The sequence below is a fragment of the Vespa velutina genome, chromosome 25 (genome assembly GCF_912470025.1).
Source record: "Vespa velutina chromosome 25, iVesVel2.1, whole genome shotgun sequence".
NCBI lineage: Eukaryota > Metazoa > Arthropoda > Insecta > Hymenoptera > Vespidae > Vespa > Vespa velutina.
This window is the reverse complement of record NC_062212.1, coordinates 2,010,711-2,030,751: the sequence shown is the minus strand read 5'-3', so window position 1 is coordinate 2,030,751 and position 20,041 is coordinate 2,010,711. Positions and strand designations below refer to the sequence as shown.

Genomic DNA, 20,041 nt, shown 5'->3' with positions numbered 1-20,041 from the left:
GACAATGAAAGGATCACGTTCTTATATTCGAATTGAAATAGAAAAATCAATAGAAGGACTAACAATACTATTCGTCGTTTATTCAATCACATATACATCTTATATATTGAATATCAAGTGAGTAGAATAATTTATATTATTTTTTCTTAGATTAAGATTTTATTATATTAAGATTTCATAATATAATAAAAATATATACATATACTTTTATAATCTATATATATATATATTATATTTAGTACGATATACACGATAAGATTTCCGGTTGAGATTTCAGCACTGACGTAAAGTTCAAACATTTTTTCTATTATTAAATAATGGGACGTTAATTTATATTAATATTCGCCACGGAAAATAATGATGTTGGATTAACGCAAAAAAAGAAAGTATGAAAAAAATATGGAACGGATATTTGTCTTTCGATTCCTTGGTTTTTTTTTTCTTTTTTTTTTTTTATTAAAAATTGTATCAACTGACTTAGAACGATGTTTAATTAATAGAAGAAATAAAAGTGTTCTCTTTAATAAGTGGACCTAAAAAGAATACAAAAAAATCTTCACAGAAGAGTTCTCAGTAATGACAGATATCCCATCGTAGTTTTGAGTATCTATAAAACATTATAACATGTGTAACATATTTTGCCGTTAACTTAAATATAGGTAGAAAAATTTTGGTTTTTTCTTAAATACTTACGTCGGTAAAAGAAGTCAATGATAGGACGAAAAATTTACCGGAAGTTAATTGTTCTGGTCTTTTCATTCGCAACATACATATTATCAGCATTTTTAAATTCATTGGTGACATGTTATACCACTCGTAACGATAAATTGCGTTGCTCAGGCTCAAACTCTAAATTTTTTTAAATAATTTCAATTGTTAATAGATATCGAAGGATTGAATATATTACAGAGTGTCTTATCGAATTTGATCGCAATAAATTTGTTCTTTTTTATTTTCAAATATTATAAGGTACTCCCATAAGTCGTAAATATAATTTAATAAATACAAATCATGTATAGTTCGACTCAAGTATCTGATGTATATACGAAAAAAAATAATTTTGTTGTCGTACATTGTAAAGCAACCATAGAAAAATTTCAAAAAGAAAAGAAAAGAAAAGAAATTATTGTTTATAAAAATTAATCTATTTGTTTCATTTATAATAAATAAATTTTCGTCAAATAAATTGATGTTAAAATAATAAATTATAAGTAACTGAATCAATTACATACTGGGTGTACAAATTCTAAAGGATATAACATTGCGTATCCGATATCACTGGATCTATAAACAAATGTTTCAAATAAAATTTTCTACGTTTTGGAAGAGAAATGTGATTTTGTTAAAATCAAACATCCTGTATATAAAAATATCATTAAATATATATTAATAATTCATTTTAATCATTTAATTTAATTTACGTGATACTTAATCTTTTAGAAATGATTAATAAATTTATTTAAAAATATAACAAACCTGGCATTAGAAATATATAATAAACAATATTACTTAGTGTATCAAACTAATTAATATTAATTATCATTACGAAATTAAATATTGAAAGATCTTAATTATTGCTATTGTAATACTCATTTATTGATTAAACTTTATTAAGTTTCGAAATAAAAATTATAGATTTATTAATAAACGTTTGTTTCTTTCGATTCTTTTGTGAAATCAAACAAAAATAATTTAATTATAATAATAGAATTACGAAGGAATATTTATCACATAATAAAATATTTTTAATAACAATCGAAATATTTTATTGACAATCAAATAATATAAGACACCCTGGATATAGTCAATTAATATCAATTACTTCTTGAATAAGACACTCGCCGATGTAACAATAAAGAAACAATGTACTCAATGTGCTCAAAGCATAAAAGCAAAATATGATTAACGTTAATGTTTCTTTGCTTACTGTGTCCTAAAATAAAATTGTAAAGATTAAAAATATATCAAAAAGATAAATCAAAGATAATCGTTACATGAAATGCATTAACATATTATATGTAATACGTACCAAAATTGTATTGTAAGCAGATGAACAAAGTTGAAACGTTGTGCCCATTAACTGTTGCAATATTATTACATTAAAATTATCTTCCAAAGTTTTTGCTTGTCTAAAAAAATGTCAAATAACATATACATAAATACATATATATATAAGACATTTATTTAATATGATAATAAATGTAATGTGATAAATCAAATGTGAAAAATATTTGTTACACAGATCTTAATTTTTTTTTTTAGATATTTTTTTTTCTTGTTACAGAATAAACAGTCATGTTCATTCACATACAAAAAAGAATCAAACATATTTCTAAAAAATAATATGTAACATTAATTATTTATATCAGTATTTTATTCGTTGAATAATCAAATCCATAGTTTTTCTTTTTTTTGTTTTTTCTTTCTTTAATACATTTTAATTCTCATTCATTTTGATCTCGAAACAAAAATTTCAGAATGAAGTTACTTGTTTTCTTTTCGTGTGGAACATATCATCGTTATAAAAAAAAAAAGAAGATTGCAGATTTCTGTTTAAAAGAAAAAAAAAAGTAGCTAAGTTGATTTCTTGAATAATGACATTGAAAATTTATTCCAAAAATAAATTTACCACAATTGATATTTCATCAACGAAATCGAATAATTCAAAAGATCGAAAATAGTTTTTAATAGTAAGTAGCTTTCAGTTTAATGAAAAAAAAATTTTATAAATTCCATTCTATCGATCATTCTGTTATAAAATATTCTAGATAACAATTATTGTATTCCTTAGAAAATGAAAAGGAAAATTTTCATTATATTAAAGAAAATTACATTATCAATTAATATTTACCTTATCAATACGTAATGTCGAAGTAAAAGTTCCTTTATATTATATTGAAAACCATTAGAATCGTTGAGAATTTCTTTGAGCATAGAACTGAGGATTCCAAATTGTGCGGTAATATGAAATGCAAGATTGGCAAACAAACAATCAAATCCAACGAAACCTAGTATAATACTTGGTACTAGCAACATCTGATAAATACAGAGAAAAATATAGACTCTAATGTCGCGTATATCGACAATGGCTCGTGTTTTGTACGGTAGTTTGTAGCTCAATGACGAATTGCTTATGACTGTAACGAATAAAATATAATGTATAATAAAAATATATATGGAAATTAAAATAAAATACGATATATTTCTATAATACATGTATGATTATATAATAATATATATATTTACATAAATTTCAGATAGTGAATTTGAAAAATGAAATTTAGATGAATTAAGAACGATAATTACGATTAAAATAAGTCGATTCCGAATAAAAAAATATATTGGACACTTCGAATATTTATCGAATAAATTAAGCTATTATTATTATTGTTACTGTAAATTAATTTGAAAGATTTTCTTTTTTCAGCTTAAAGATATAGTAAGTTAGTAACTATACTTATTGTAGCAGGATTTCATAAATTTTTCTTTTAACATTTTTTCATTCAACATTAAGATTGTTTACATTTGAAAGAAATCAATTTATTTCATTGAAAAGTTGATTAAATAATCGTAATAATTATTTCAAAGAGTAGTCAAAAAAAAATACGATATTCCAAAAAAGATACTAGTGGATCATTAAATTTCCAGTTTGAACCAGAAGTCCAACATAATTTATCAGATTATTAAAATATATTTTTCACGTGAAAACATGAAACTTTGCTTAATATATATATAAATAAATATTCTTATTCTTTTCGTTTGTTCCAAAAACAAAAGAGATATTCAACAACGTTGATAATTTTGTGATAAATCTATATACGCAGAAAAATGGATAAAATAATAATTAATAAAATTATCTCATGTACAAATTTGATAGAACGTTTACCCATTTTTATATTTAGCAACAATGCGTTGACGTAATAAAAAGCAATGCTAAATGTCATCGTGGTAACCGCTACTAAAACATAATATTTCGCCATTTTGGTATATTTGATAAAAATGAATCTCTTCTCGAACGTATTGTATTTGTCGACGATGAAATTATTTTGTATTTCGACAAGCAAACGTCCTAATGCTCGTCTGTTTTTCCAGCACGTTGTTATTTTAATTAGCGTCATTAAGTGTAGTATGTATTCGCTAAATATTACCATGTAAACATCAAAGTCATGTTTACAACGTGTTAGTTCGGCAAATGTCAATGAACAATGTAAAGAAAGATAAATAAAAAAAAAGAGAAAAAGGGCATTGGAAATTTCAAGGGGCCAAATGCCAACGTATTTCAGTAATAATCTGTTCCATATTAATGACTTCTTTGCCTCGGTTAAGTCGATTATCTGTAATAATAATAATAAATATATATATATATATATATATATATCGGCAGTTGGTAATAATAATTAAATAAAAAAAACAAATTTATTAATATTTATAATATATAATTGTAAATTTATATTAACTGGTAATATTATTTTCTTTTTCTATTTAATAAATAAATATACAATATATAATTGATATAAGATACATATACACATATGCAAGTTTTATCAACTTCACGATTCATCTCTTTTTTTACATAATTTGAAAAAGAAAAAATAATTTTTCACATTAGTGGTTAACGATTCTTTTTCTATGGATTACAATCAAAAAGTATTTTTTTTTTTTTTTTATAATCAGTATGATTATTTAGTATTGTAATCACGTCCAATTAATATTCACTAATTCATTTTAATTGTTAACATTTTAATATTTTCTTTTGTGCTACAATTTTTATTTCATCGAGTTATATGAAATAATTAATTAAAATAAAAAAATTTTGAAAAAGAAAACAAATATTATCAAAAAAAAAAAACGAATTAAATACATGATCATTATAATTTAATGTACCAGAAAAATTACAAATTTATTTCGTAAAAAAAATACCAACGATATTGTAACACAAAAGCAATAAAAAAAACGAATCAAAAGTAAAAGTTATTGCAGAACATTAACAATTATTCTGTCCCTTCTTCTTTCATATTTTAATAATAAAAAATAATAATTTTGTTGCAATTAAAAAAAAAATAATCAAGAATCCAAATAATCGAGTACTCTAATTTGAAAATAAAGTTCAATTAAGCTTTGGAAAAAACAAAAAAAAAGATTGTCGTGAAGAAACATATTGATTAGAAAAAAAATTGGATACACATGACGATCTAAAAAAAAAGCTGATACAATACTTATCCCAAATCAATACGATCAATTTTTATTAAACATTATATAATAAAGCCTGAAGAACGCACAAACCAAAATTCTATTCAGAAGTAATTTCTTCTCAATGTCACCATATTAATAATAAAAATCATGAAATAAAAATATTACACTGACTGAAAGAAGAAAAGAAAAAGAAAAAAGAAACAAAATTGACTATAAAGAAAAATACATAAATTGTATATAAACAATATGTACGTGCAATATCAAAATTATACACAGCACAGATGTAAGAGTGTAACGAGAGAAACTATTATTCGTCTTACTTCTATCTTCGTGCCCATGTTATCCCTTTGAAGGTTCACAACTGACTGACAGGAAAACGATCGATCAACCCCCGTTGTAAACTCCTGTTTGAAAAAAAAGAGAAAAAATAAAAAAAGAAAGAGTTGCAAATGCATGTTTGAATAATACATCGTCCGACAGGAGAAAAAAAAATGAAGAAAGTTTGTCCGTGACATTAGACAGGGGTAAAAGAACTTATTAGAAAATTGATCGATTAACTGTATCTCCGTTGATACAGGGCTTGACTATCTAAAGATAAAATATTTATTCAACTTTAGCCGTTGTTCGTTGGAAAACATTTAGTGACTACTTCGATAAAAAAAAAGAAAAAAAAAAAAAAAAGGAAACTATTGCTACAACTCTCATTCGTACATTTTCTCTTCCTTTCTTTTTTTTTTTTTCTTTCTTCTTTTCTTTTTTCTACGCCGATTCATTCGCTCGTAAAAAGGGGGATTGTTGATATCGTCGTTACGAAAGTAAGTTTCACGTAAAGTAACTTTTTCATTGGGGTGTTAGGGTGACAACGATAAAGACCTTCCACAGAGTTTACCCCTTTTTTCCAATAAGTTATATCCTATTTCCTGGTTATATTCGAAGTTTTTATTTCTATGATGTCCGTCATATGAATAGTATGGAATGAAATAACAGATACTATAACGATCTACTTATCGTTGCTGCATTGAAATTATTAGACAAATGTTAATTGTACGTTGTAAAATGTGTACGATTGAAAGGCATTCGTTCGAATTAATTGATAAGAAAAATATCGATGTGAAAAAGTTTGAAAATATCCATACATTTCCAACGTCTATACCTATATCTTCTTCTATATATTTCTCAATTGTCATAACTTCATGGTGAACTTTGTCCTACGATAATTACGTGCATTATACTCACCATAATACGTCAAGATTGTAATCAATTATCGACAATGAAAGGATCACGTTCTTATATTCGAATTGAAATAGAAAAATCAATAGAAGGACTAACAATACTATTCGTCGTTTATTCAATCACATATACATCTTATTTATTGAATATCAAGTGAGTAGAATAATTTATATTATTTTTTCTTAAATTAAGATTTTTTTATATTAAGATTTCATAATATAATAAAAATATATACATATACTTTTATAATCTATATATATATATATATATATAGATTATAAAAGATTTCCGGTTGAGATTGCAGCACTGACGTAAAGTTCAAAAATTTTTTCTATTATTAAATAATGCACGTTAAATTATAATAATATTCGCCACGGAAAATAATGATGTTGGATTAACGCAAAAAAAGAAAGTATGAAAAAAATATGGAACGGATATTTGTCTTTCTTTTCTTTTTGTTTTTTTTTTTGTTCCTTTTTTTTTTATTAAAAATTGTATTAACTGACGTAGAACGATGTTTCATTTCTATGAAAATTAAAATTATTCTCATTAATAAGTGGATCTAAAAAGAATACAAAAAAATCTTCACAGAAGAGTTCGCAGTAGTGACAGATATCCCATCGTTGTTTTGAGAATCTACAAAACATTTTAACATGTGTAACATATTTTAACGTTAACATAAATATAGGTAGAAAAATTTTGGTTTTTTCTTAAATACTTACGTCGGTAAAAGAGGCCAATGATAGGACGAAAAATTTACCGGAAGTTAATTGCTGTGGTTTCTTCATTCGCAACATACAAATTATTACCATTTTTAAGTTCATTGGTGACGTGTTATACCACTCGTAACGATAAATTGCATTGCTCAGGCTCAAACTCTAAATTTTTTTAAATAATTTCAATTGTTAATAGATATCGAAGGATTGAGTATATTACTGAATGTCCTATCGAATTTGATCGCAATAAATTTGTTCTTTTTTATTTTCAAATATTATAAGGTACTCCCATAAGTCGTAAATATAATTTAATAAATACAAATCATGTATAGTACGACTCAAGTATCTGATGTATTCGAAAAAAAAATAATTTTGTTGTCGTACATTGTAAAACAACCATTGAAAAATTTCAAAAAGAAAAGAAAAGAAAAGAAATTATTGTTTATAAAAATTAATCTATTTGTTTCATTTATAATAAATAAATTTTCTCAAATAAATTGATGTTAAAATAATAAATTATAAGTAACTGAATCAATTACATACTGGGTGTACAAATTCTAAAGGATATAACATTGCTTATCCGATATCACTGGATCTATAAACAAATGTTTCAAATAAAATTTTCTACGTTTTGGAAGAGAAATGTGATTTTGTTAAAATCAAACATCCTGTATATAAAAATATCACTTAATATATATTAATAATTCATTTTAATCATTTAATTTAATTTACGTGATACTTAATCTTTTAGAAATGATTAATAAATTTATTTAAAAATATAACAAACCTGGCATTAGAAATATATAATAAACAATATTACTTAGTGTATCAAACTAATTAATATTAATTATCATTACGAAATTAAATATTGAAAGATCTTAATTATTGCTATTGTAATACTCATTTATTGATTAAACTTTATTAAGTTTCGAAATAAAAATTATAGATTTATTAATAAACGTTTTGTCTCTTTCGATTCTTTTGTGAAATCGAACAAAAATAATTTAATTATAATAATAGAATTACGAAGGAATATTTATCACACAATAAAATATTTTTAATAACAATCGAAATATTTTATTGACAATCAAATAATATAAGACACCCTGGATATAGTCAATTAATTTCAATTACTTCTTGAATAAGACACTCGCCGATGTAACAATAAAGAAACAATGTACTCAATGTGCTCAAAGCATAAAAGCAAAATATGATTAACGTTAATGTTTCTTTGCTTATTGTGTCCTAAAATAAAATTGTAAATATTAGAAAGATATCAAAAAGATAAATCAAAGATAATCGTTACATGAAATGCATTAACATATTATATGTAATACGTACCAAAATTGTATTGTAAGCAGCTGTACAAAGTTGAAACGTTGTGCCCATTAACTGTTGCAATATTATTACATTAAAATTATCTTCCAAAGTTTTCGCTTGTCTAAAAAAATGTCAAATAACATATACATAAATATATATATATATATATATATATATATATGAACGGTCATATTCATTGACATACAAAAAAAAATCAAATATATTTCTAAAAAATAATATGTAACATTAATTATTTATATCAGTATTTTATTCGTTGGATAATCAAATCCATAATTTTTTTTTCTTTCTTTAATACATTTTAATTCTCATTCATTTTGATTTCGAAACAAAAATTTCAGAAAGAAGTAACTTGCTTTCATTTCATGTGAAACTCATTTCATCGTTATGCAAAAAAAAGATTGCACATTTCTGTTTAAAAGAAAAAAAAAATAACTAAGATGATCTTTTGGAAAATAACCTTGAAAATTTATTCCAAATAATGTTAACACTTGTAATTTGATATGACATTTCACCAACGAAATCGAAATAATTCGAACGTTTGAAAATAATTTTTAATGATAAATGGCTTTGAATTAAAGAAAAAGAAATTTTATAAATTACATTCCATTGATCTTTCTGAAATAAAATAATCTAAGTAACAATTATTGTATTCCATTGAAAATGAAAATGAAAATTTTCATTATATTAAAGAAAATTACATTATCAATTAATATTTACCTTATTAATACGTAATGTCGAAGTAAAAGATCCTTTATATTATGTTGAAAACCATTAGAGTCGTTGAGAATTTCTTTGAGCATAGAACTGAGAATTCCAAATTGTGCGGCAATATGAAATGCAAGATTGGCGAACAAACAATCAAATCCGACGAATCCTAGTACAATACTTGGTACTACCAACATCTGATAAATACAGAGAAAAATATAGACTCTAATGTCGCGTATATCGACAATGGCTCGTGTTTTGTACGGTAGTTTGTAGCTCAATGACGAATTGCTTATGACTGTAACGAATAAAATATAATGTATAATAAAAATATATATGGAAATTAAAATAAATTACGATATATTTCTATAATACATGTATGATTATATAATAATATATATATTTACATGAATTTCAGATAGTGAATTTAAAAAATGAAATTTAGATGAATTAAGAACGATAATTACGATTAAAATAAGTCGATTCCGAATAAAAAAATATATTGGACACTTCGAATATCTATCGAATAAATTAAGCTATTATTATTATTGTTACTGTAAATTAATTTGAAAGATTTTCTTTTTTCAGCTTAAAGATATAGTAAGTTAGTAACCATACTTATTGTAGCAGGATTTCATAAATTTTTCTTTTAACATTTTTTCATTCAACATTAAGACTATTTACATTTGAAAGAAATCAATTTATTTCATTGAAAAGTTGATTAAATAATCGTAATAATTATTTCAAAGAGTAGTCAAAAAAAATACGATATTCCAAAAAAGATACTAGTGGATCATTAAATTTCCAGTTTGAACCAGAAGTCCAACATAATTTATCAGATTATTAAAATATATTTTTCACATGAAAACATGAAACTTTGCTTAATATATATATAAATAAATGTTCTTATTCTTTTCATTTGTTCCAAAAACAAAAGAGATATTCAACAACGTTGATAATTTTGTGATAACTCTATATACGCAGAAAAATGGATAAAATTAATAAAATTATCTCTTGTACAAATTTGATAGAACGTTTACCCATTTTTACATTTGGCAACAATGCGTTGATGTAATAAAAAGTAGTGCTAAATGTCATTGTGGTAACCGCTACTAAAACATAATATTTCGCCATTTTGGTATATCTGATAAAAATGAATCTCTTCTCGAACGTATTGTATTTGTCGACGATGAAATTATTTTGTATTTCGACAAGCAAACTTCCTAATGCTTGTCTGTTTTTCCAACACGTTGTTATTTTAATTAGCGTCATTAAGAGTAGTACGTTTTCGCTGAAAATTACCATGTAAACATCAAAGTCATGTTTACAATATATCATTTCAGCAAATGTCAATGAACAATGTAAAAAAAGATAAATAAAAAAAAAGAGAAAAAGGGCATTAGAAATTTCGAGAGGCCAAATTCCAACGTATTTTAGTAATAATCTGTTCCATATTAATGACTTCTTTGCCTCGGTTAAGTCGATTGTCTGTAATAATAATAATAAATAAATATATATATATATATATATATATATAAATTAGTAAATACTTGAAAAAGATATAATAAATTATTAGAAATGAAATAAAGAACATTATTTAGTAACTATAGTCTAAAACAAAGAAATTATATAATGTTATTTTAATGATTTCGTTAATACGAAAAAATCCGCAGCTGGTAATAATAATTAAATAAAAAAAAATAAATTTATTAATATTTATAATATATAATTGTAAATTTATATTAACTGGTAATATTATTTTCTTTTTCTATTTAATGAATAAATATACAATATATAATTGATATAAGATACATATACACATATGCAAGTTTTATCAACTTCACGATTCATCTCTTTTTTTACATAATTTGAAAAAGAAAAAATAATTTTTCACATTAGTGATTAACGATTCTTTTTCTATGGGTTACAATCAAAAAGAATTTTTTTTATTTTTATAAACAGTATAATTATTCAGTATTGTAATCACGTCCGATTAATATTCACTAATACATTTTAATTGTTAACATCTTAATATTTTCTTTTGTGCTACAATTTTTATTTCATCGAGTTATATGAAATAATTAATTAAAATAAAAAAATTTTGAAAAAGAAAACAAATATTATCAAAAAAAAAAACGAATTAAATACATGATCATTATAATTTAATGTACCAGAAAAATTACAAATTTATTTCGTAAAAAAAATACCAACGATATTGTAACACAAAAGTAATAAAAAAAACAAATCAAAAGTAAAAGTTATTGCAGAACATTAACAATTATTCTGTCCCTTCTTCTTTCATATTTTAATAATAAAAAATAATAATTTTGTTGCAATTAAAAGAAAAATAATCAAGAATCCAAATAATCGAGTACTCTAATTTGAAAATAAAGTTCAATTAAGCTTTGGAAAAAACAAAAAAAAAGATTGTCGTGAAGAAACATATTGATTAGAAAAAAAATTCGATACACATGACGATCTAAAAAAAAAGCTGATACAATACTTATCCCAAATCAATACGATCAATTTTTATTAAACATTATATAATAAAGCCTGAAGAACGCACAAACAAAAATTCTATCCAGAAGTAATTTCTTCCCAATGTCACCATATTAATAATAAAAATCATGAAATAAAAATATTACACTGACTGAAAGAAGAAAAGAAAAAGAAAAAAAAAACAAAATTGACTATAAAGAAAAATACATAAATTGTATATAAACAATATGTACGTGCAATATCAAAATTATACACAGCACAGATGTAAGAGTGTAACGAGAGAAACTATTATCCGTCTTACTTCTATCTTTGCCCCCATGTTATCTCTTTGAAGGTTCACAACTGACTGACAGGAAAACGATCGATCAACCCCCGTTGTAAACTCCTATTTGAAAAAAAAAAGAAAAAAAAAAAAGAAAGAGTTTGAAATGCACGTTTGAATAATACATCGTCCGACAGGAGAAAAAAAAATTGAAGAAAGTTTATCCGTGAACATTAGACGGGGGTAAAAAAAACCTATCAGAAAATTGATCGATTAACCGTATCTCGTTGATATTGGGGTTGACGATCTTAAAATAAAATATTTATTCAATTTTATCCGCTGAACGTCGGAAGATATTTAGCGACTACCTTGATAAAAAAAAAAGAAAAAAAAAAAAAAAAACGAAAAGAAAACTTTATTGTTACAACTCTCATTCGCACGACGTTTTCTCTTCCGTTCTTTTTTTTTTTTCTTTTCTTTTTTCTACGTCCGTTTATTCGCTCGTACAAGGGGATTGTTGATATCGTCGTTGCGAAAGAAAGTTTCACGTAAAGTAACTTTTCCATTGGGGTGTTAGGGTGACGACGATAAAGACCTTCCACCATGTATATCCCGCTTCTTTATATGTTGCACCCTATTTCCTCGTTAGATTCAAAGTTTCCCTTTTTTATGGTGTTCGTCATATGAATACTATCGGTTGAACTGAGAAACACTATAGCAATCTTCTTGTCGTCGTTTCATTGTGATCATTTTGAATGTGTTAAGTGTACGTCGTACGATGCTTACGATTGAAACGCGTCCGTTCGAATTAATTGATAAGAAAAATATCAACGTGAACAAGTTTGAAAATATCCATACATTTCCAACGTTCATATCTATCTTCTTCTATATCTATATATATATATATCTATCAATTGCCATAACTTGGTGGTGAACTTTGTCCTACGATAATTACGTGCATTATACTAACCGTAATAAGTTCAAGTTTGTAATCAATTATCGACAATAAGAGAACGGTGTTCTTACGTTCGAATTGAAGTAAAAAAATCAATACAATGATAATCAATAATATTTGACATGTTCAATCGCATATACAACTTATTTGTTGAATACTGAGTGAGTAGTATAATTTTTATTATTGTTACTATATATTATTATATTAATATTATTTAACACAATAAATATACATTCGAAAATTTATATGTATATATATATATATATAATAAGCTTTTTTTTATAATCGACTTGAATTTCAAGAAATTAATTATTATTAAACAATACTCATTAATTTATAATTTGCGATAAAATTAGGTCAAATTAACGAAATCAAAATATATGGAATTGAAATTTTGTTTTTTTTTTTTTTTCTTTTTTTTTTATTATTATTATTAAATAATGTATCAACTGAATTAGAACAATGTTTAATTAATATGAAAAATAATTGTGTTCTTCTTAATAGGTGGATTATAAAATGGAATAAAAAGAAATTTTTCAAAGAAGAGTTCGTAGTAGTGACAGATATCCCATCGTAGTTTTGAGAATCTATAAAACATTTTAACGAGTAACATATTTTAACATTAACTTAAGTATAAGTAGAAGAATTTTGTTTTTTTCTTTTTTTTTTTCTTTTCTTAAATACTTACGTCCGTAAAGGAGGCCAATGATAGGACGAAAAATTTACCAGAAGTTAATTGTTCTGGTCTTTTCATTCGCATCAAACAAATGTTAATCATTTTTAAATTCATAGGTGACACGTTATACCACTCGTAACGATAAATTGCGTTGCTCAGGTTCCAACTCTAAATTTTTAAAAATATATTTCAATGGCTAATTGATATCAAGAAATCGATGATATTACAGAGTGTCCTATCGAATTTGATCGCAATCAATTTGTTTTTCTTTCTTTTTTGCTTTCTTTTTTCTTTTTTTTTTTTCACATATTATAGGACTATTTGTAGAAAATTGCAAATATTTTGTAATAAATACAAATCTGTTTTAGTTCGCCTTATGTCTTTGATGTGCTCGAAAGAGAAAAAAAACAAAAGAAATTATATTTCTCTCATCGTATATTTGAAAATTCAAGAAAGAAATGAAAAGAAAAGAAATTATTGTTCGTAAAAAAAAAAAAAAATTAATCTATTTCTTTCAATTATAATAAATAAATTTTTGTCAAATAAATTGACGTTAATTGAAAAAATTATAAATAATTGAATCAATAACATATAGGATGTCTCGATTCAAAAGGATGTAACAATATATTTTCGATATATTCACTACTAACAAATGTTTCAAATAAAATTGTTATTTAAATCAGACACCCTATATATATATATATGAATATATCAATTAATATATATTAATAAATCAATTCAATCATCAAATTTAATTTATGTCATACTTAATGATTCAGGAATGATTAACAAATTTATTTAAAAATATAACAAATCAGACATTAGAAATATTCAATAAATAATATCACTTAATGTGTCAAACAAATTAATAATAATTATTATTACAAAATGAAATATTGAACGATTTTAAATATCATTAATTTTTTTTTTTTTTTTTTTTTTTTTTTTTTTTTTTTTTTTAATGAAACTTCACTCAGTTTATGAGTAAAGATTACAGATAATATATCAATAAAGATTTTTCTTCGTAAAATTGATTTTGTTCATTTGCTTTTCATTGTCAATCAAATCAAATAAAAATAATTTAATTATAATAATAAAATTACGAACGTATATTTATTACATATTAAAATATTGTCAATAACAATTGAAATATTTCAGTGACGATCAAGTTACATAAGACAGCCTGTATGTAATCAATTAATTTCAATTACTTCTTGAATAAAACACTCGCCGATGTAACAATAAACGAACAATGTACTTAATGTGCTCAAAGCATAAAAACAGAATATGAGCAACGTTAATACTTCCTTCTTTACTGTATTCTGAAACAAAATTCTGAAGATTAGAAAAATATAAATCAAATATAATCCTTACATTAAATCCATTAATATATTATAACGTATAATAGATACCAAAAGTGTATGATAACCAGATTCACAAAGTTGAAAAGTTGTGCCCATTAATTGTTGCAATATTATTACATTAAAATTGTCTTCCAATGTTTTCGCTTGTCTAGAAAAAAAAATTATCAAATATATATATTAGAGACTTATGTAATACGATTATTGATTTAATATAATAAATCAAATATAATAAAATATAAAAAATATTTATATAAATTTGTATATAAATAAATATAAATTTGTATATAAATAATTTATATATAATTTGTATATAAATAAATAAAAATATTTGTATATAAATAAAAAAAAAAATATATTTATATATAAATATTTTATATATTTGTTACAGAGATTTTTATTTTTTCTTTGTGTATTTCTTTTACTTCGTATAAAAATAAACTGTTCACATTTTGAAACTGTACATAGAAAAAATCAGATATATTTGTAAAAATTATATATATATATATATAAATTAATATATAAATTAATATAAAAATTAATATAAAATTAATATAAAAATTTATGTATAAATCATTTATTAATTATATCAATATGTAATTTGTTGAATAATCAAATATAAGCTATTTTTTTTTTTTTTTTTTTTTTTTTTTTAATTAAATAATTTTTTTTAATCCTCGGAGAATTGATTTCGAGCTCGAAGAAAAAAAAATACTTCAAACAAAATTTACTTGTCTTTTTGTTCACGTGGAATATGTGAACGTTATAAAAAAAAAAAGAAGATGTTTTCTGTTTAAAAAAATAGCACACTAGTCTTTTTAAAAAATAATCTTGAGAACTTAGAAAAAAATAAAGATACGATAATTGCAACGACATTTTATCATTAGAATCGAACAATTCACGTTCGAAAAATTTTTCATTCATAAATGACTTTGAATTAATCAAAAGAAAAAAAAAAAAATATATATATATATATATATATATATATATATATATATATAACCTGCGTTGTATCGATCGTCGCTTTATAACATGATCTATAATACATTCCAATTTTTGTTATTGAATTGGATTTAAAAAAAAAAAAAAATTTTTTTTCATTATATTTAAAAAAATTACCTTATCAATTTGTAATGCCGTAGTACAAGTTCTCTCATATTATGTTGAAAAGCATTAGGATCATCGAGAATTTCTTTAATCATAAAACTAAGAATTCTAAATTGTGCGGTAATATGAAATGAGAGATTGACGAACAGACAATCAAATCCAACGAAACCAAGTACAATACTCGGTATTATCAACATCTGATAAAAACAAAGAAAAACATAGATCCTAACATCGTGAATTTCTACAATGGTTCGTAATTTGTACGGTAGTTTGTAACTCAATGACGAATTTCTTAGAGCTGTAACGAATAAAACAAAATATATAATAAAAATATATATACAATTTAAAATAAAATACGATATATTTCTATAATACATGTATGATTATATAATAATATATATATTTACATAAATTTCAGATAGTGAATTTAAAAAATGAAATTTAGATGAATTAAGAACGATAATTACGATTAAAATAAGTCGATTCCGAATAAAAAAATATATTGGACACTTCGAATATCTATCGAATAAATTAAGCTATTATTATTATTGTTACTGTAAATTAATTTGAAAGATTTTCTTTTTTCAGCTTAAAGATATAGTAAGTTAGTAACCATACTTATTGTAGCAGAATTTCATAAATTTTTCTTTTAACATTTTTTCATTCAACATTAAGATTGTTTACATTTGAAAGAAATCAATTTATTTCATTGAAAAGTTGATTAAATAATCGTAATAATTATTTCAAAGAGTAGTAAAAAAAAATACGATATTCCAAAAAAGATACTAATGAATCATTAAATTTCCAGTTTGAACCAGAAGTCCAACATAATTTATCAGATTATTAAAATATATTTTTCACGTGAAAACATGAAACTTTGCTTAATATATATATAAATAAATGTTCTTATTCTTTTCGTTTGTTTCAAACAAAAAAGAGATATTCAACAACTTTGATAATTTTGTGATAACTCTGTATACGCAGAAAAATGAATAAAATAGTAATTAATAAAATTATCTCATGTATAAATTTGATAGAACGATTACCCATTTTCACATTTGGTAACAAAGCCCGAATATAATAAAATCCAGTTGTTAAAGTCATCGATGTAACCGCTAATAAAAGATAATATTTCGCCATTTTGGTATATTTGATAAAAATGAATCTCTTCTCGAACGTATTATAGTCATCTATGGTGAAATTATTTTCTATTTCAGCGAGCAGACGTTTTAATGCTTGTCTGTTTATCCAACACGACGTTATTTTCATTAGCGTCATTAGGATCAATAAGTTTTCGTCAAAAATTGCCATGTAAACGTCAAAATCGTGTTTACGATATGTCAATTCGGCAAATGCCAATGAACAATGTAAGAGAAGATAAATAAAGAAAAAGAAAAAAAGGCCATTAGAATTTTCGAGTGGCCAAATTCCAACGTATTTCAATAATAATCTGTTCCATAGTAATGACTTCTTTGCCTCGGTTACGTCGATTGTCTGTAATAATAATAATAAATATATTTATATATATATATATATAAAAATTAGTGAATATTTAAAAAAAATATAATTAATTATTAGAAATGAAATTAAAAATATTATTTAGTAACTATAGTCTAAAAAAAAATTATATAATGTTATTTTAATGATTTCGTTAATACGATAAAATCGAATACAGTCGATTGTCTGTAATAATAATAATAATAATAATAATAATAAATATATATATATATATATATATATATATATAAAAATTAGTAAATAATTTAAACATATAACAAATTTTGGGAAGTGGAATAAAGAACATTATTTAGTAAAATTAATTATATTACGTGATTTTAATGATATCGTTTATATAATAAAATTGATAATTGATAATAACAAATAGATTTAAAAAAATAGATTTATTAATATTAATAATATATAATTGTGATATTATTAAATGAATAAATATATTTTTTTATTTATCTCCTTAAAGAATATTTAAAAATATTTTGTCAAATATTAGAAATTTTTTTCACACAGACAAAAATTATGCGTAATAATACGAATCGTTATCATTGATTTGATAAAAAGCATAACTATTAATAATAACGATAAATGTTTTTTCTTTTTTTTTTTTTTTTTTTTTTATTATATTTTAATATATTAAATTTTTATTTGGAATACTTTTTAATCCTTTCTGTATCTAAAAAATATTACATACTAATGTATATTAATTTCTTTCAATTTATTAAAATATTTAATTTATTAATTCATTAGAATTTTCGATTTTTATTGATAACTTTATTAATAAAAAAAAAAAAAAAAAAAAAAAAAAGAGAGAATTTTCCACATAAGAGATTAAAGATTTTTTTTTCTATGAGATAAAGTCAAAAAAGAATTTTTTATTTATATTTAACATGACCATTTAATATTAATAATCACGTCCAATTAATATATTTAATATATGCAATATATTAATATATTTAATATATGCAATATATTAATATATTAATATATTGCAGTCACGTTTACTAATAAATTTCAATTATTTACAATTGACATATTCTTTTGCGCTTCAACTTTCATTGATTTATATGAAATAAATAATTAAAATAAATACTAAAGAAAAAGAAAAACAATAATTCTTAAAAATAGCACTTAATATATAATCATTATAACATAATCTACCATGAAAATTAAAGATTAAAAAAAGGTTAAGAAATTTATTGTCAATAATGTTATTACAAAAAAAAGAAAAAATCCAAAACAATAAGAGAAACAAGTCGAAAGAAAAATTTATTGCAAAACATTTATAATTATTGTATTCCTCTTCTTTCTTAAATTAATAATAAAAAAGAAATTTTTATGGCAATAAACATAAATAAAAAATCAAATAATTGGGATCACTAATTTGAAAATGAAATATTTAACTTCGATTTGGAAAATATGAAAGAAAAGAAAAAAAAAAAAAAAAAAAAAAAAAAAAAAAAAAAAAGAAAAAATGTCACGAACAAATTTATTGATTATGAGAATAATACTGCCCCATTCAAAGAAGCCTAACGCAGTACATAACAGTAACTCAAATCAATACGATCAATTTTTATTTACTATAACGTATTAAAATCAGAAAGAAGCCAAAAAAAAAAAGTTTAATCCAAATTAATTTATTTTGTAATGTCATCATATTAATCATTAAAATCTGTAGAATAGCAATGTTATAACATATGCGTAAACAAAGAGAGAAACAAAATTGATTGGAAAAAGAAAAAAAAAAAGAAAAATACACAAAATAATATACAAAAAATATGTACGTGCAATTTCAAAATTAAATACAGTACAGAAGTAACAGGAATAATGAGAAAAAAATATTATCCATCTTACTTCGATTTTTTTCTCCATGTTATCCCTTTGAAGGTTCACAAGTGACTGACAGAAAAATAATCGATCGACCTCCGTTGTAAACTTCTTTTGGAGAAAAAAAAAAAAAAAAAAAAAAAAAAAAAAAAATATAAAAGGGGATTAGAAACGTACGTTTAAATAATATAATGAAGCAGGAGAAAGAGGAAGAAGAAGAAGAAGAAGAAGAAGGAGAGAAAAAAAAAGAAATGAAGAAAATTTGTCCGTAACATTAGACGGGGGTAAAAAAACGTATTAGAAAATAAATCGATCAACTGCATCACGTTGATACAGGGATCGACCATTTAAAGATAAAATATTTATTCAACTTTACCCCGATGTGATAGGAAAATATTCAGCGATAATATCGATCAAAAAAAAAAAAAAAAAAAAAAAAAAAAAAAAGAAAAAAAAAGAAAAGAAAAAAAAACTTTGTTACTGCAACTATCATTCGCACAACGTTTTCTCTTCCTTCTTTTTTTTTCTCTGTTCTTTTCTTTTCTCTCCTCTACGACGGTGGTTTATTCGCTCGTACAAGGGGTTGTTGATATCGTCCTAGCGAAAGAAAGTTTCACGTAAAGTAACTTTTTCATTGGGGTGTTAGGATGACAACGATAA

At 23.1% G+C, this 20,041-nt stretch overlaps 3 protein-coding genes across 3 annotated transcripts; all 3 read right to left on the bottom strand.

Moving 5' to 3' along the window:
• Positions 1-487: 487 nt before the first annotated feature.
• On the bottom strand, positions 488-5,726 carry LOC124957257 (odorant receptor 22c-like). The gene is made up of 7 exons (XM_047514110.1): positions 5,514-5,726; positions 3,887-4,334; positions 2,852-3,137; positions 2,030-2,129; positions 1,823-1,933; positions 694-849; positions 488-607 (listed from the first exon to the last, which is right to left on the bottom strand). Exons 1-7 carry the CDS (start codon positions 5,706-5,708, stop codon positions 557-559), a joined length of 1,347 nt encoding a protein of 448 aa, XP_047370066.1. The 5' UTR covers positions 5,709-5,726; the 3' UTR covers positions 488-556.
• A 1,067-nt stretch (positions 5,727-6,793) lies between these two features.
• LOC124957224 (odorant receptor 4-like) lies at positions 6,794-10,523 on the bottom strand. Its single transcript, XM_047514063.1, has 6 exons — positions 10,226-10,523; positions 9,198-9,483; positions 8,481-8,580; positions 8,274-8,384; positions 7,146-7,301; positions 6,794-7,059 (listed from the first exon to the last, which is right to left on the bottom strand). Exons 1-6 carry the CDS (start codon positions 10,521-10,523, stop codon positions 7,009-7,011), a joined length of 1,002 nt encoding a protein of 333 aa, XP_047370019.1. The 3' UTR covers positions 6,794-7,008.
• Positions 10,524-13,389: 2,866 nt separating this feature from the next.
• Positions 13,390-19,444, bottom strand: LOC124957272 (odorant receptor 22c-like). The gene is made up of 7 exons (XM_047514129.1): positions 19,409-19,444; positions 17,092-17,539; positions 16,058-16,343; positions 14,990-15,089; positions 14,789-14,899; positions 13,590-13,745; positions 13,390-13,488 (listed from the first exon to the last, which is right to left on the bottom strand). Exons 1-7 carry the CDS (start codon positions 19,424-19,426, stop codon positions 13,438-13,440), a joined length of 1,170 nt encoding a protein of 389 aa, XP_047370085.1. The 5' UTR covers positions 19,427-19,444; the 3' UTR covers positions 13,390-13,437.
• Between the last annotated feature and the right edge of the window lie 597 nt (positions 19,445-20,041).

Bases quoted from the DNA above. Each gene is read 5' to 3' on its own strand.
- LOC124957257 (XM_047514110.1), bottom strand. From the start codon at position 5,708: ATGTCACGGACAAACTTTCTTCATTTTTTTTTCTCCTGTCGGACGATG. The intron at 4,335-5,513 runs GTAAGACGAATA...TTATTATTACAG, and splicing joins ACATGGGCACGAAGATAGAA to ATAATCGACTTAACCGAGGC. The intron at 2,130-2,851 runs GTAAATATTAAT...ACATTTTTTTAG, and splicing joins CGACATTACGTATTGATAAG to ACAAGCAAAAACTTTGGAAG.
- LOC124957224 (XM_047514063.1), bottom strand. From the start codon at position 10,523: ATGATATATTGTAAACATGACTTTGATGTTTACATGGTAATTTTCAGC. The intron at 7,302-8,273 runs GTAATTGAAATT...AAAAAAATTTAG, and splicing joins GCGAGTGTCTTATTCAAGAA to AGTTTGAGCCTGAGCAATGC. The intron at 7,060-7,145 runs GTAAGTATTTAA...AATGTTTTGTAG, and splicing joins CATTGGCCTCTTTTACCGAC to ATTCTCAAAACAACGATGGG.
- LOC124957272 (XM_047514129.1), bottom strand. The intron at 13,746-14,788 runs GTAATTGAAATT...TTAAAAATTTAG, and splicing joins GCGAGTGTTTTATTCAAGAA to AGTTGGAACCTGAGCAACGC. The intron at 13,489-13,589 runs GTAAGTATTTAA...AATGTTTTATAG, and splicing joins CATTGGCCTCCTTTACGGAC to ATTCTCAAAACTACGATGGG.